Source organism: Electrophorus electricus, chromosome 1 (assembly GCF_041902795.1).
Source record: "Electrophorus electricus isolate QZ-2024a chromosome 1, ASM4190279v1, whole genome shotgun sequence".
NCBI classification, from domain to species: domain Eukaryota; kingdom Metazoa; phylum Chordata; class Actinopteri; order Gymnotiformes; family Gymnotidae; genus Electrophorus; species Electrophorus electricus.
Genome location: NC_137497.1, coordinates 1,761,401 through 1,772,500, shown reverse-complemented (window position 1 = coordinate 1,772,500; position 11,100 = coordinate 1,761,401). Strand labels below are relative to the sequence as shown.

The 11,100-nt window shown below is 41.9% G+C and overlaps 2 protein-coding genes and 1 long non-coding RNA gene across 3 annotated transcripts in view; 1 reads left to right on the top strand and 2 right to left on the bottom strand.

The window, feature by feature from the left end:
* Positions 1-11,100, bottom strand: part of LOC145656919 (NACHT, LRR and PYD domains-containing protein 3-like) — a 486,221-nt gene that overhangs the window by 228,834 nt on the left and 246,287 nt on the right. The window lies entirely within an intron of this gene.
* Positions 3,676-4,542, top strand: LOC145659462 (uncharacterized). The gene is made up of 2 exons (XR_014125694.1): positions 3,676-3,774; positions 4,409-4,542. It is a non-coding gene; the product is annotated as an uncharacterized LOC145659462 (long non-coding RNA).
* Positions 8,171-10,780, bottom strand: LOC118241396 (uncharacterized). Its single transcript, XM_081717647.1, has 4 exons — positions 10,496-10,780; positions 9,299-10,360; positions 9,009-9,218; positions 8,171-8,844 (listed from the first exon to the last, which is right to left on the bottom strand). Exons 2-4 carry the CDS (start codon positions 9,528-9,530, stop codon positions 8,630-8,632), a joined length of 657 nt encoding a protein of 218 aa, XP_081573773.1. The 5' UTR covers positions 9,531-10,360; positions 10,496-10,780; the 3' UTR covers positions 8,171-8,629.

Genomic DNA, 11,100 nt, shown 5'->3' with positions numbered 1-11,100 from the left:
TACTAGTGCTGTATACTGTGTGTTAATCTATGGAGAACACGTGTATTTATACTAGTGCTGTACACTGTGTGTTAATCTATGGAGATCACGTGTATTTATACTAGTGCTGTATACTGTGTGTTAATCTATGGAGAACACGTGTATTTATACTAGTGCTGTATACTGTGTGTTAATCTATGGAGAACACGTGTATTTATACTTGTGCTGTATACTGTGTGTTAATCTATGGAGAACACGTGTATTTATACTAGTGATGTATACTGTGTGTTAATCTATGGAGAACACGTGTATTTATACTAGTGATGTATACTGTGTGTTAATCTATGGAGAACACGTGTATTTATACTAGTGCTGTACACTGTGTGTTAATCTATGGAGAACACGTGTATTCATACTTGTGCTGTATACTGTGTGTTAATCTATGGAGAACACGTGTATTTATACTAGTGCTGTATACTGTGTGTTAATCTATGGAGAACACGTGTATTTATACTAGTGCTGTACACTGTGTGTTAATCTATGGAGAACACGTGTATTTATACTTGTGCTGTATACTGTGTGTTAATCTATGGAGAACACGTGTATTTATACTAGTGCTGTATACTGTGTGTTAATCTATGGAGAACACGTGTATTTATACTAGTGCTGTACACTGTGTGTTAATCTATGGAGAACACGTGTATTTATACTTGTGCTGTATACTGTGTGTTAATCTATGGAGAACATGTGTATTTATACTAGTGCTGTATACTGTGTGTTAATCTATGGAGATCACGTGCATTTATACTAGTGCTGTATACTGTGTGTTAATCTATGGAGAACACGTGTATTTATACTATTGCTACATACAGTGTGTTAACCTGCCCGAGAGGAAAAGGAGCAACCACATGATTTCTGACACACACACCCTCACACCAGAGATAACGAGTCAAATATAAACCCAGGCTGTGTCTGTAATGGTCTACTCACTCACTCACTCACTCACATTCCTCCACACAGACGGGTCTATATAGAACACTACATAAGGTACATGTTAGTGAGACTAGAGACAGAATCTATCAACACCAGTCTGTGATAGAAATATATCACTGTGACCTTTCATCACTGAAACTATCTGGACACTTTAGTAAAACACTTTAGTGATGATTTATAGTTTCAGTTGTGTTATGTTGTGACTTTAATAATACCTAGCACTATAGTTATGTGATACTGAACCTGACATGTCTGATATATGCCTTAATCAGTGTACATCAGTAGTTCGCTACATTTACAGTACACTAAAGGTGGTGGTATGTTTGCCCTTCATCAGTATACATCAGTAGTTCACTACATTTACAGTACACTATAGGTGGTGGTATGTTTGGGCTTAATCAGTGTACATCAGTTGTTCACTACATTTACAGTACACTATAGGTGGTGGTATCTTTGTCCTTAATCAGTGTACATCAGTAGTTCACTACATTTACAGTACACTATAGGTGGTGGTATCTTTGTCCTTAATCAATGTACATCAGTAGTTCACTACATTTACAGTACACTATAGGTGGTGGTATCTTTGTCCTTAATCAATGTACATCAGTAGTTCACTCCATTTACAGTTCACTATAGGTGGTGGTATCTTTGTCCTTAATCAGTGTACATCAGTAGTTCACTACATTTACACTACACTGTAGGTGGTGGTATCTTTGTCCTTAATCAGTATACATCAGTAGTTCACTACATTTACAGTACACTATAGGTGGTGGTATGTTTGTCCTTCATCAGTATACATCAGTAGTTCACTACATTTACAGTACACTATAGGTGGTGGTATGTTTGTCCTTAATCAGTGTACATCAGTAGTTCACTACATTTACACTACACTATAGGTGGTGGTATCTTTGTCCTTAATCATTGTACATCAGCAATTCACTACATTTAACTGGATAATTGATCAACATATTTAGCCAATGAGACAGAGTTTAACTGGATAAATATGTTATAAGGAAAAACAAAATTAAATAATATTCATCATAATTCATCCATCATGTCTGGGCCTGTTGAACAGAAACAATCTGACATGATCTCCACAGTGGCAACTTCTGCCAACATCTTGATAATTTTTTTCTGTAAAACAACAAAGTCTAAACTACTCTGCCTAGATATTATTCTGGTGGGTTATGCCAGGCTATCGATACATATGATCAATAAATATTTCAGAGAAATTACCATACAAACACAACCAAAGATGCTTCTGTCATTCTGTAAGGTATTTAAAATTCTTGGTATCTATTTAATGAACTTTCCGTGTGGACCATGTTTCATCTATTGCAGAATGAAGTGTTGTGAATGTAGATAATTATGATTATGGATAATGAAGTTCAATAAAGTAAAATATCTCATTTATTATAATATTTAGATTTTAAAATGTTAGATGTTCTGCTGTTTGGGAGCTTCCTCTCTTCCCACATTACCTCCTCAGTCTTGGAAAAGATTCATTCACAGTGAACACTTGTTGCTGGCATACACAGGTGTTTTTACCATTATATAAATGTGTGGATATACAGCACATCACTCCTGTCAGTAAACCAGAGGATCTCTCTCTACACACTTTCTATATATTAATGTCACTGTATCTATAACTACTGCTCACTGGATGTCTCTCACTAGCCTATTAGTCAATATGTCCTATCAATAACCTTCTATCTAGATAACACTGAATCTCTCCATCTCTCAAATTCTCTGTTCTCACAAAACCCCTCAAGGTTGGTGTGTGTTTTCTTGACTTATAAGCATTCATAGAGTGTGTGACTGAGACAGATGTGTGATCAGGTGTGTTTCAGACACTGTCAGTCAAAGCCAGGAGCAGCAGCTACTGTATAACACCTGTAGAAACACAAGCTTAGTTCACCTGTGGTCACGTGACATGGCCGTTTTGAGCCACCTTTCGGATCAGAGTTTCAGAAACTCGAAACAAGCGTAGAAACGTCCGTGTCGACCGTCCCATCCTAACTACAGGTAACACTACAGCTAATGAATTAGACAGGGAATCTGAACTGCCCACTGAGAATGTGGACAACACTACAAAATGACTGAAACTGAACAGAAACTAACTGTAAAAAACACACATCACAGCAGCGACTTTACATTTAGGCCAGAGGAGTTTTAACTGGGACCATTTGGAAAGATCACTGACTAACTACGACTTAAAATCCAGATTTACAATAACTGACTACGTATATCTGACCCCGTTAAATTATTATTTTTAATATAACTGTGATCGTACTGGGCGTTCGCCATTTTTAGTGTCCCCTTATTTTAGATGCGTATCGTTAACTTCACCAGGACTTTAATCTTTAATCCACTTTTAGGTAAACCTACGATTTAAACACAGAACTACGTACTTACAAAACACGTTATTTAAACTGCACCGACATCGCATTTTATCAAACAGAATGAACTTACCGTGAAATATTTTAAACGCGCGTATCTCCAATCCTCCCAACTAATGGTGACAGTTCAGAAAATACTTTCGTTTTCTAGAGAAGGGAGAGACTGCAGGAACTCCAGCGGGTAAGTAGAGGGCGGAGCACATGTCAATCATTTCAACTGAAGCCAATTACACAACCGATTTCTGGTGTCAGTCATTTTTATTAAGCCAATCAGCAGCCAAAGTTACCTGTCCGTCATTTTTCTGCAGCCAATCATAGACATACAGTCTATACAGCCAATGGAGTCACAGTCCAAAACGGACTTGTTTTGCGGCTGCGCTGAGAGTAAATCTCCACTATGTCGGTACGTTGAAACACTTCGGAACTTGCCGCTTTGTTTGTAGATCTAACTTACAGATGATTGTAATTTAGACAGATAATCAGACTCACAATAAGCATGTAAGTGTGTGGACGTCCATGGCATGTTGTGCACATGACAAATAAAATTTTATTTCTTAATGGCTGAATGTTGGGAATGTGTGTGTGTGTTTATTTCAAGTATTGTGGAAAAATAATTTATTTATTTATCTGTATCAGAAAATTACATGATGTACAGAACATAGAACACAGAACACACAGAACACATAGAACACAGAACACATAGAACACAGAACACACAGAACACATAGAACACAGCCTAACAGTAAGAAGTAAAACAATAGCAGTAAATGTGTATTAGCATTGCTGGTTACATAACAGTTGATCATTTACATTTTATGTTAAATAAATGCCCTGCAGAGGAGATAAAGATACAAGACAACAGTAAGAATAAATAACAGCTGGATCACTGCAGTGCTCTTCCATCAGAAGAAGGAACCAAACACAGGCTCCCGCAGGACCAGGACCGTGTCACGCACTTTTCTCGCTCACAATCACCTGTCTTCTGACAGGAGACACCTGCACCTCATTGACCTGCACACGTATTTATACACCCACAGGTCTGGAAGGACGGTGCACATTAGTAGCCGAACTACGTGAGCCTACTGGAGAGAAGCTACTCCGCTCCTACCTATCCACTAGACTCGGCGACGTGACGTGGAAAGTATGAACAATAAAGAACTTGTAAATGGAACTTCGCGTCTCGCTTCCTCTCTGCCACCCCTGTCACACTACTAAACACATATTTTCATCTGGGCTACTCCTGTTGTCGATTGGCTTAATAAAAAGTGTTTGACAACACAACTCTGTCCTGATCATCATTTGCTATCAGAGCTTGAACAGCTTCCATCAGGTCACAAGTTCAGAACACCTGCTGTAGGAATGAAACACACAGTGAGGTGTCCTTTGTCTCCACACCTGTACCTGCTATCGCCATGGCAGCTCCTGTTACTACGGCAAAAATAGAACAGAAAAAAATATGTATCTTATTTTTTTTTCTTTTTAAGATCTAAACCCCCTGGTTAGTCCTGAGACACTAGTCCAAGAGCAAAACCCCCTGGTTCATCCTGGTTCCCTAGTCCCACAGCTCTTCTGGTTAGTTGTGTGACATAACAGCAAAGTAACCATGTAGTAAAGTAGTAAAGTATTCCACTGTCACAACATCCCAGGAGAGATCAGACTAGGTCTGAAGTTGGCTGGCCGAGCTTTTCTTTCCTTTAGCACCAGTTCTGAGCCAGAGAGATGCAAACTGATGCAAACCTCCAAATGGGATCAGTCAAACTATGAGTGGGAGAGAGAGAAATAGTGTATACTAACAGTCAAAATGATGTATTGCTGGATTTGATTGATTGATTTGACAGCTGTCAATCACCCCCCCCACACACACACCACCCAGACCCCACCCCCACATATTTATTATTATTATTATTATTATTATTATTATTATTATTATTATTATTATTAATAATAATAATATTATTATTATTATTATTATTATTATTATATGATATGATGTGACAATATATTATATGAAATTAAACACAATCAGGGATCCTCAAAATAGTTTGTTTTTTTTTAAGAAAATAAAATTCTTTAATTGAGAAATAATCAAGTGATTAAAGTAAATAAAAGTTATGAGTCTTAAATGAATACGTACCACCCAGTCTTTAATGTCCGCTCTGTTCCGAGTCCTGATACTCAAACATGCGTATGGGTCTCATTTATGTCTCTCTCTCTCTCACTCACCCACTCACTCACCCTCCTCCCATTGGCTGATTCTCTAAGAAGTCACACCTCCTCCCAAGTCCTTCCCCCTACCATACAGGAATACACGTTCTGTCAAAAACTGATATAAGGTGTCCCATCACACCAAAAACCAAACTCCTCCCAGGGTCAGAAAGTTCAAATTTTGCCACCTTTTTTTTCTACCCAACCAACCAGACCAAAAGAGGTTTCTTTAATTGAGAAATATTAATGTGATTAAAGAAAATTAAAGTTTTCAGTCTCATACTACACCAGTTTTTCTCCACTTTGTCTGTCTGTTCAGTGTCCTCTCTGACACTCTGCAGCCAGAGATCACTGACACTCTCTCTCTCTCTCTCTCACACACACACACACACACACACACACACACACACACACACACACACACACACACCTCCTCACATCTTATCTACCAGATGTGCTCAAACGGGGCAATAAGCAAACTTTTCACAAAACATCACAAAGTTTTCATTTATTAGTTTTTTCTCAGATCTCTAACCAGTGTGGTTACTCTGTAAGTTTTATCACACGTTGTACTCTTACCACTTTCAGTGCATTCCACAACTGAGAGCGGTGTTGGGGGAGGGACGTCATTTACAACTTTTATCCGAAAACCATCTTTCCCCACCGACTTTTTCTAAAAGCCGTGTTTTCAGTACTTCACTCCTTTAGTTCAGAATTGTAAGCGATACATCTGAAAACTTTGCCAAGTCGTCCGAACGAACATGGACATGGATCAACCGTTATCCTTTTTTATATCAACAGGTAAGCAATTCAGTAATGCTTAAGTAATTCATGCTAAACCTTATATTAGTATAAGTTAGTAAAAGGACTGACATGTATTTAGCAATTTATTTAGCTAATGGCTGAAATACTTTATCGTGCGTTGAATAATTTAACTCGGTGGGGCTTAGCGTCGTAATTCATTTCAGGTCTAGTTAAAACATATAAGGCGCTGTCAGGATCTGAAAATTATTAATCGTATTAGAAAATTAATACGTTGGTCAGTCGTCTTTTTTTCACCGCCACATATTAGGGTGAAAATAGTAATGTTCTTTCATGAAGGTATTTTATGAATTAGCGGATTGGATATCTCTACCGGTTGCGTAACTTAATTGCATTTTAGCAAACAATCAATACATATTATGTACAAGCTATGGTAACTATTCTTGTATCTATACAAGTAACTATAAGTCGGTGAATCTATTTACTTAAATTAAGCAATAAATGACACAACATCAATGCCGTGTTGCTATAAAGGATACCATCATGGTGATCTTTTCTGCTCATGGTCTATAATTCTGTTCTATGTATTTCCATAGTTTCCGACGTTTAGTTCCTTGACTCTGTGGAGAGAATTGCTGACCAAGGTCATTTCTTATTTGTGAACTTTTATATATTTTAATTGTATGTATTTTATTTATCATTTAAATTGTTACTTTTTATATGCAGATATAAGGACACAAGCTGATGAAACAGTTCATATACTGAATGAATTGTTACAAGGTAATCTTTTCTAGAGTGCGTCTGCCATATGTTAAAAGTCCGCTTTACGTCTAAAAGTTTAGGCAGTGCGTTAATTTGTCACAAAGCCAGAAGGGGTGAATCCCGCCACCGTCATTCACTATTCATCAAGCCCTCCGGCGGAGCTCTCAAATTTTTCACCTCGTACAACCGGCAACGTCTACAGAAACGTATACAGAGGTCACTGTGGCTTATAACATGTATCTAAATAACTCGGCCTATTCACGCTGTTCAACCACACTAACCTGTAGGACACCATTTCCACGTACATATATTTTTAAAAGCATGTTTATTAATCACATTTATACTAGAATAATTGGATCAATGTTTTTTCTAAGATGACTTGGAAGACGGGGATCAGGAATTGAGTCTGTTCGACTGGGAGGCTGATTTAAGAGTTCCTCCCCCATTTGAGTGGTCGGATAAAGAATTCTAACTAATTACTGAAAATATTCCATATTTTTCCTGCTCAATTCCTGAAGCTGTTATCAAATGTGTTTAGTCAGCAGTGACATGTCATACCAGGATCAGACATTATCAGGATCAGACATGTCATTCATTTTGTAGATGATACTTGATTCTAAAGTAATATTCCAATGGGTTCTGCCATCATTAAAGAACTCAGGATGCCAGGACAAGGTTAGTCAATCATCTAGTTTGGGTCAAAGCAAATATATGGTTTAGTACAGTTTGGTGCAGGTGCAAAACTGCTGTCCTGCTGTCTAGTCATGCAATGTACTCTCATATTTATGAGTCCTAATACATTACAGATTTAATTATTCAGGATGAGCATGTTAGATATAAGATGACTAATATATCTGATCATTTAATTGAAGTGATAAAATGAAGGGTCAGTTATGAACTACATAGTCTGATGCAGTACAGTGCAGGAAGAATCGCGGTACTTCACTGGTTGTATGAAAGCACTGAGAGTAGTACTGAGAAGACTTTCTCTCATGGATGGCAAAGGGATTTCACTTAATTAACTTCAAAATGGTCCATCTTACATGCCCACTTTAAAATGTTTCTAAAAATAAAGGTTTTTGGCAGTGCACACTGATGCTGATGTGCAGTGAGGAACTGATGGTCATGTAAATGATTATGGGACATGGGTACATGTGACTTTTTGTCAGGGGATAAATGAACTGGAGAGCTTAGTGTTGTGTATTTTTTCATTTATGTATTTATTTTCATATCTTATTTTCTTAGGTAAGTAATATATGTATGAAACTCTGGTAAAGAGTGTCTGCCAAACACTATAAATGTAATCTGTTTAAGTGTGAATGTAATGTTTTGCATTGCTTCATAAAGTTGGTATTGCAAATAATTCTTGAATCACTCTCAATTAGTTACATAGCTGCTTGATGTGGAGTGTAAAGGAACCTTTGTCTTGAGAGGTCCTAAGCCAGCTGATTCTTGCTGTAGTCAATGAGTAATTTATATGTCTTATACTGTGTCAGACTGTAACACCGCCTCACCAGACCCGCACACCTTCAGATACTGGTACAGTGCTCATGTAGCCTACTTCCAGGTACTCTGAAAAGTCCGTCCCTCATGATACTAGCATAGAATATCAGTAAACTGCGTGCACAATGGTTGGGGGCCAATCTTCTCTGTGGCCAGTCCAGGGCCCCTGGATCCCTGCCGAGGTCCTCCTGCAGCACTACGCCGGTCTGAGAGTACAGATACTCCACCCTGATGTGCTCACCTATACAAGTGTTTAATACATCACAGGGAAAAAAGGGTGTGTGTGTGTGTGTGCGCGTGCGTGTGTGTGTGTGCGCGTGCGTGTGTGTGTGTGTGTGTGTGTGTGTGTGTGTGTGTGTGTGTGTGTGTGTGTGTGAGAGAATATGAGAGGTGGGGGGGGATTACCTGTATACTCTCCAGGAATAGTGTAATCCTCAGCCAGCTGGAGCCCAAGGAGTTGCTGGCTCAGCTGGTTGGCGTAGTGCTGCAGCTGGCCGCTGTAGCAGACCTGAGTAGCATCGCTTCCCTCCACTGCCGCTGCCGCGAGGTCCTCGTTCCACCTCACCAACCCTTCCAGCAGGTACGCCTGGAAGTGCAGGGCACTCACACTTGTACCTGCAGCAGTCGAGGAAAGGAGGCTTTTAGTAAACAGTGCTGACATGCATACAGAGAGCGAGCGTGAGAGAGGCACTTACCAGGTACGAAGCGGTTCAGGTGCAGGTGGAACGACTCCAGGGACGTGGAACCGCGTGCGCAGCGATACACGGGCAGGATGACCCCTCCACTGCTCACCTGCCCCACCCTCCTGTACAGCTGAACACCAGGAGGGTCCTGAATGCAGTGGAGGTGGCGCCTCTGGGTCTGCCAGATGTCCTCCATCTTCTCGCGGTCCAGAAGCCTGACGCCCATGGTGTCCGTTACATCCATGTAGTCTTCCAGCAGCTCCTGGACCAGCAGCTCGGTCTCCTGCACCCCGCGCGTGCGGCGCCGACAGTGCCGAGCCAGCTCCAGCCGTGGGTCTGCCGGAAGACCCGGTGTCAGTCAGACGGCCTCTGGACCGCGGTGCCTCCCCGAGCTCCGACTGCCTGGCCTCCTGCAGACGGGCCACATCCTCCGCGTCCCACTCGAAGACGCAGGAGGAGAGGCGGCCCACGAAGAGGCCCTACAGCTGGTGACTGTCCGTGGTGACACCTGCCGCAAACCCTCTCATGAAGTGCCACACGTCCAGCCTGACGACCAGCTGGTCCACTCGTGGAACAGGCAGCTGTCTTGCTCTTCCCCACGCTGGACCAGCAGTCACGGTCCACGTAGAGGAGCTGGGGAGGGGCCTCGCGGGCTCGTCGGTACCGCTCCATCAGCTTGACACACATGGGCAGCAGGCCCTCGCCCTCCGCCGCCGTGAGGATGCTGATGAGGACCTGCCCAAACTCGTTCCCCACGTTTGTAGCCCATGCCGCCGTGCTGGCAGCGGCGTCGGCAAGCTTCTCGGTCACCTGAAGGAACAAAAGGCACACGACGCACGTCACACACGTGACAATCAAGCATATCGTAGAGGTTACCGTTCAGCAGCGCGCGTGTGTGCAGGTTGTCCGGTGATGGTGCTGGGGTCAGTGCCCGGGGTCAGAAACTTCCTGAGCACGGAGAGGTACTCGGAGGACTTGGCTAGCCACTGCTGTCTGTGCCTGTACAGCGAGGTCACACTGTTCCCCAGAGTGCGACCCCGCATCAGGCAAACGACCTCCTTATCGCAGGACAGCCTAAAGAATGCCAACACAATCACAGATCAACCAGCAGGTCACACATTATTCCATCACAAAATCTCTCGCTCACACACACACACACACACACACACACACACACACACATCAGTGTCACATACAGAGAACACTTACAATGAACGCGGTACTACGCCGCACGTCCGCAATACAATACAGCAACACACACGGTCGATCTGGAGTTGTAAAGCAGCACTCCAGACGAGCCACTGCAGACGAGCACGCAAACTACCTGCTCACATTTCATCAGTCATTTTAATGCCATCTAGCCAGACAGATGGTCGGACACCCGCTATTTCGCACATAAACCACCGGCCGAGCGAGCCGCTAATCGGGCCCATGAAATGTCACTTTTACAGTACATTCCCGAGGTAGGTAGACGGGGAATAAAAGCCAGGATACAGAAAAAGAGCGTAAAACATCTGAAAAACGAACGGAAGGGAAACTTCCTTAGCCGTCGATACTTACCGCACGCCCTGAGAAGTGTGACAGTGTGACGAGCCGGCAACGGGATAGCAACGGGAGAGCCAATGAAAACTCGCGAATCCTACTGGAACAGGCCAATGAGAGGACGCGGGCCTTTTAGAACCATTTGGAACAGATTGGAACACCATCGGAACCGAAGTGGTAGCTCAGTGGTGAAGGTGCTTGATTTGTAATCAGAAGGTTGCTGATTCAAGCTCCACCACTGCTAAGTTCCTACTGTTGGGCCCCTGAACCTC

Bases quoted from the DNA above. Each gene is read 5' to 3' on its own strand.
- LOC118241396 (XM_081717647.1), bottom strand. From the start codon at position 9,530: ATGGATGTAACGGACACCATGGGCGTCAGGCTTCTGGACCGCGAGAAG. The intron at 9,219-9,298 runs GTAAGTGCCTCT...CGACTGCTGCAG, and splicing joins CCTGAACCGCTTCGTACCTG to GTACAAGTGTGAGTGCCCTG. The intron at 8,845-9,008 runs GTAATCCCCCCC...ACACTTGTATAG, and splicing joins TATTCCTGGAGAGTATACAG to GTGAGCACATCAGGGTGGAG.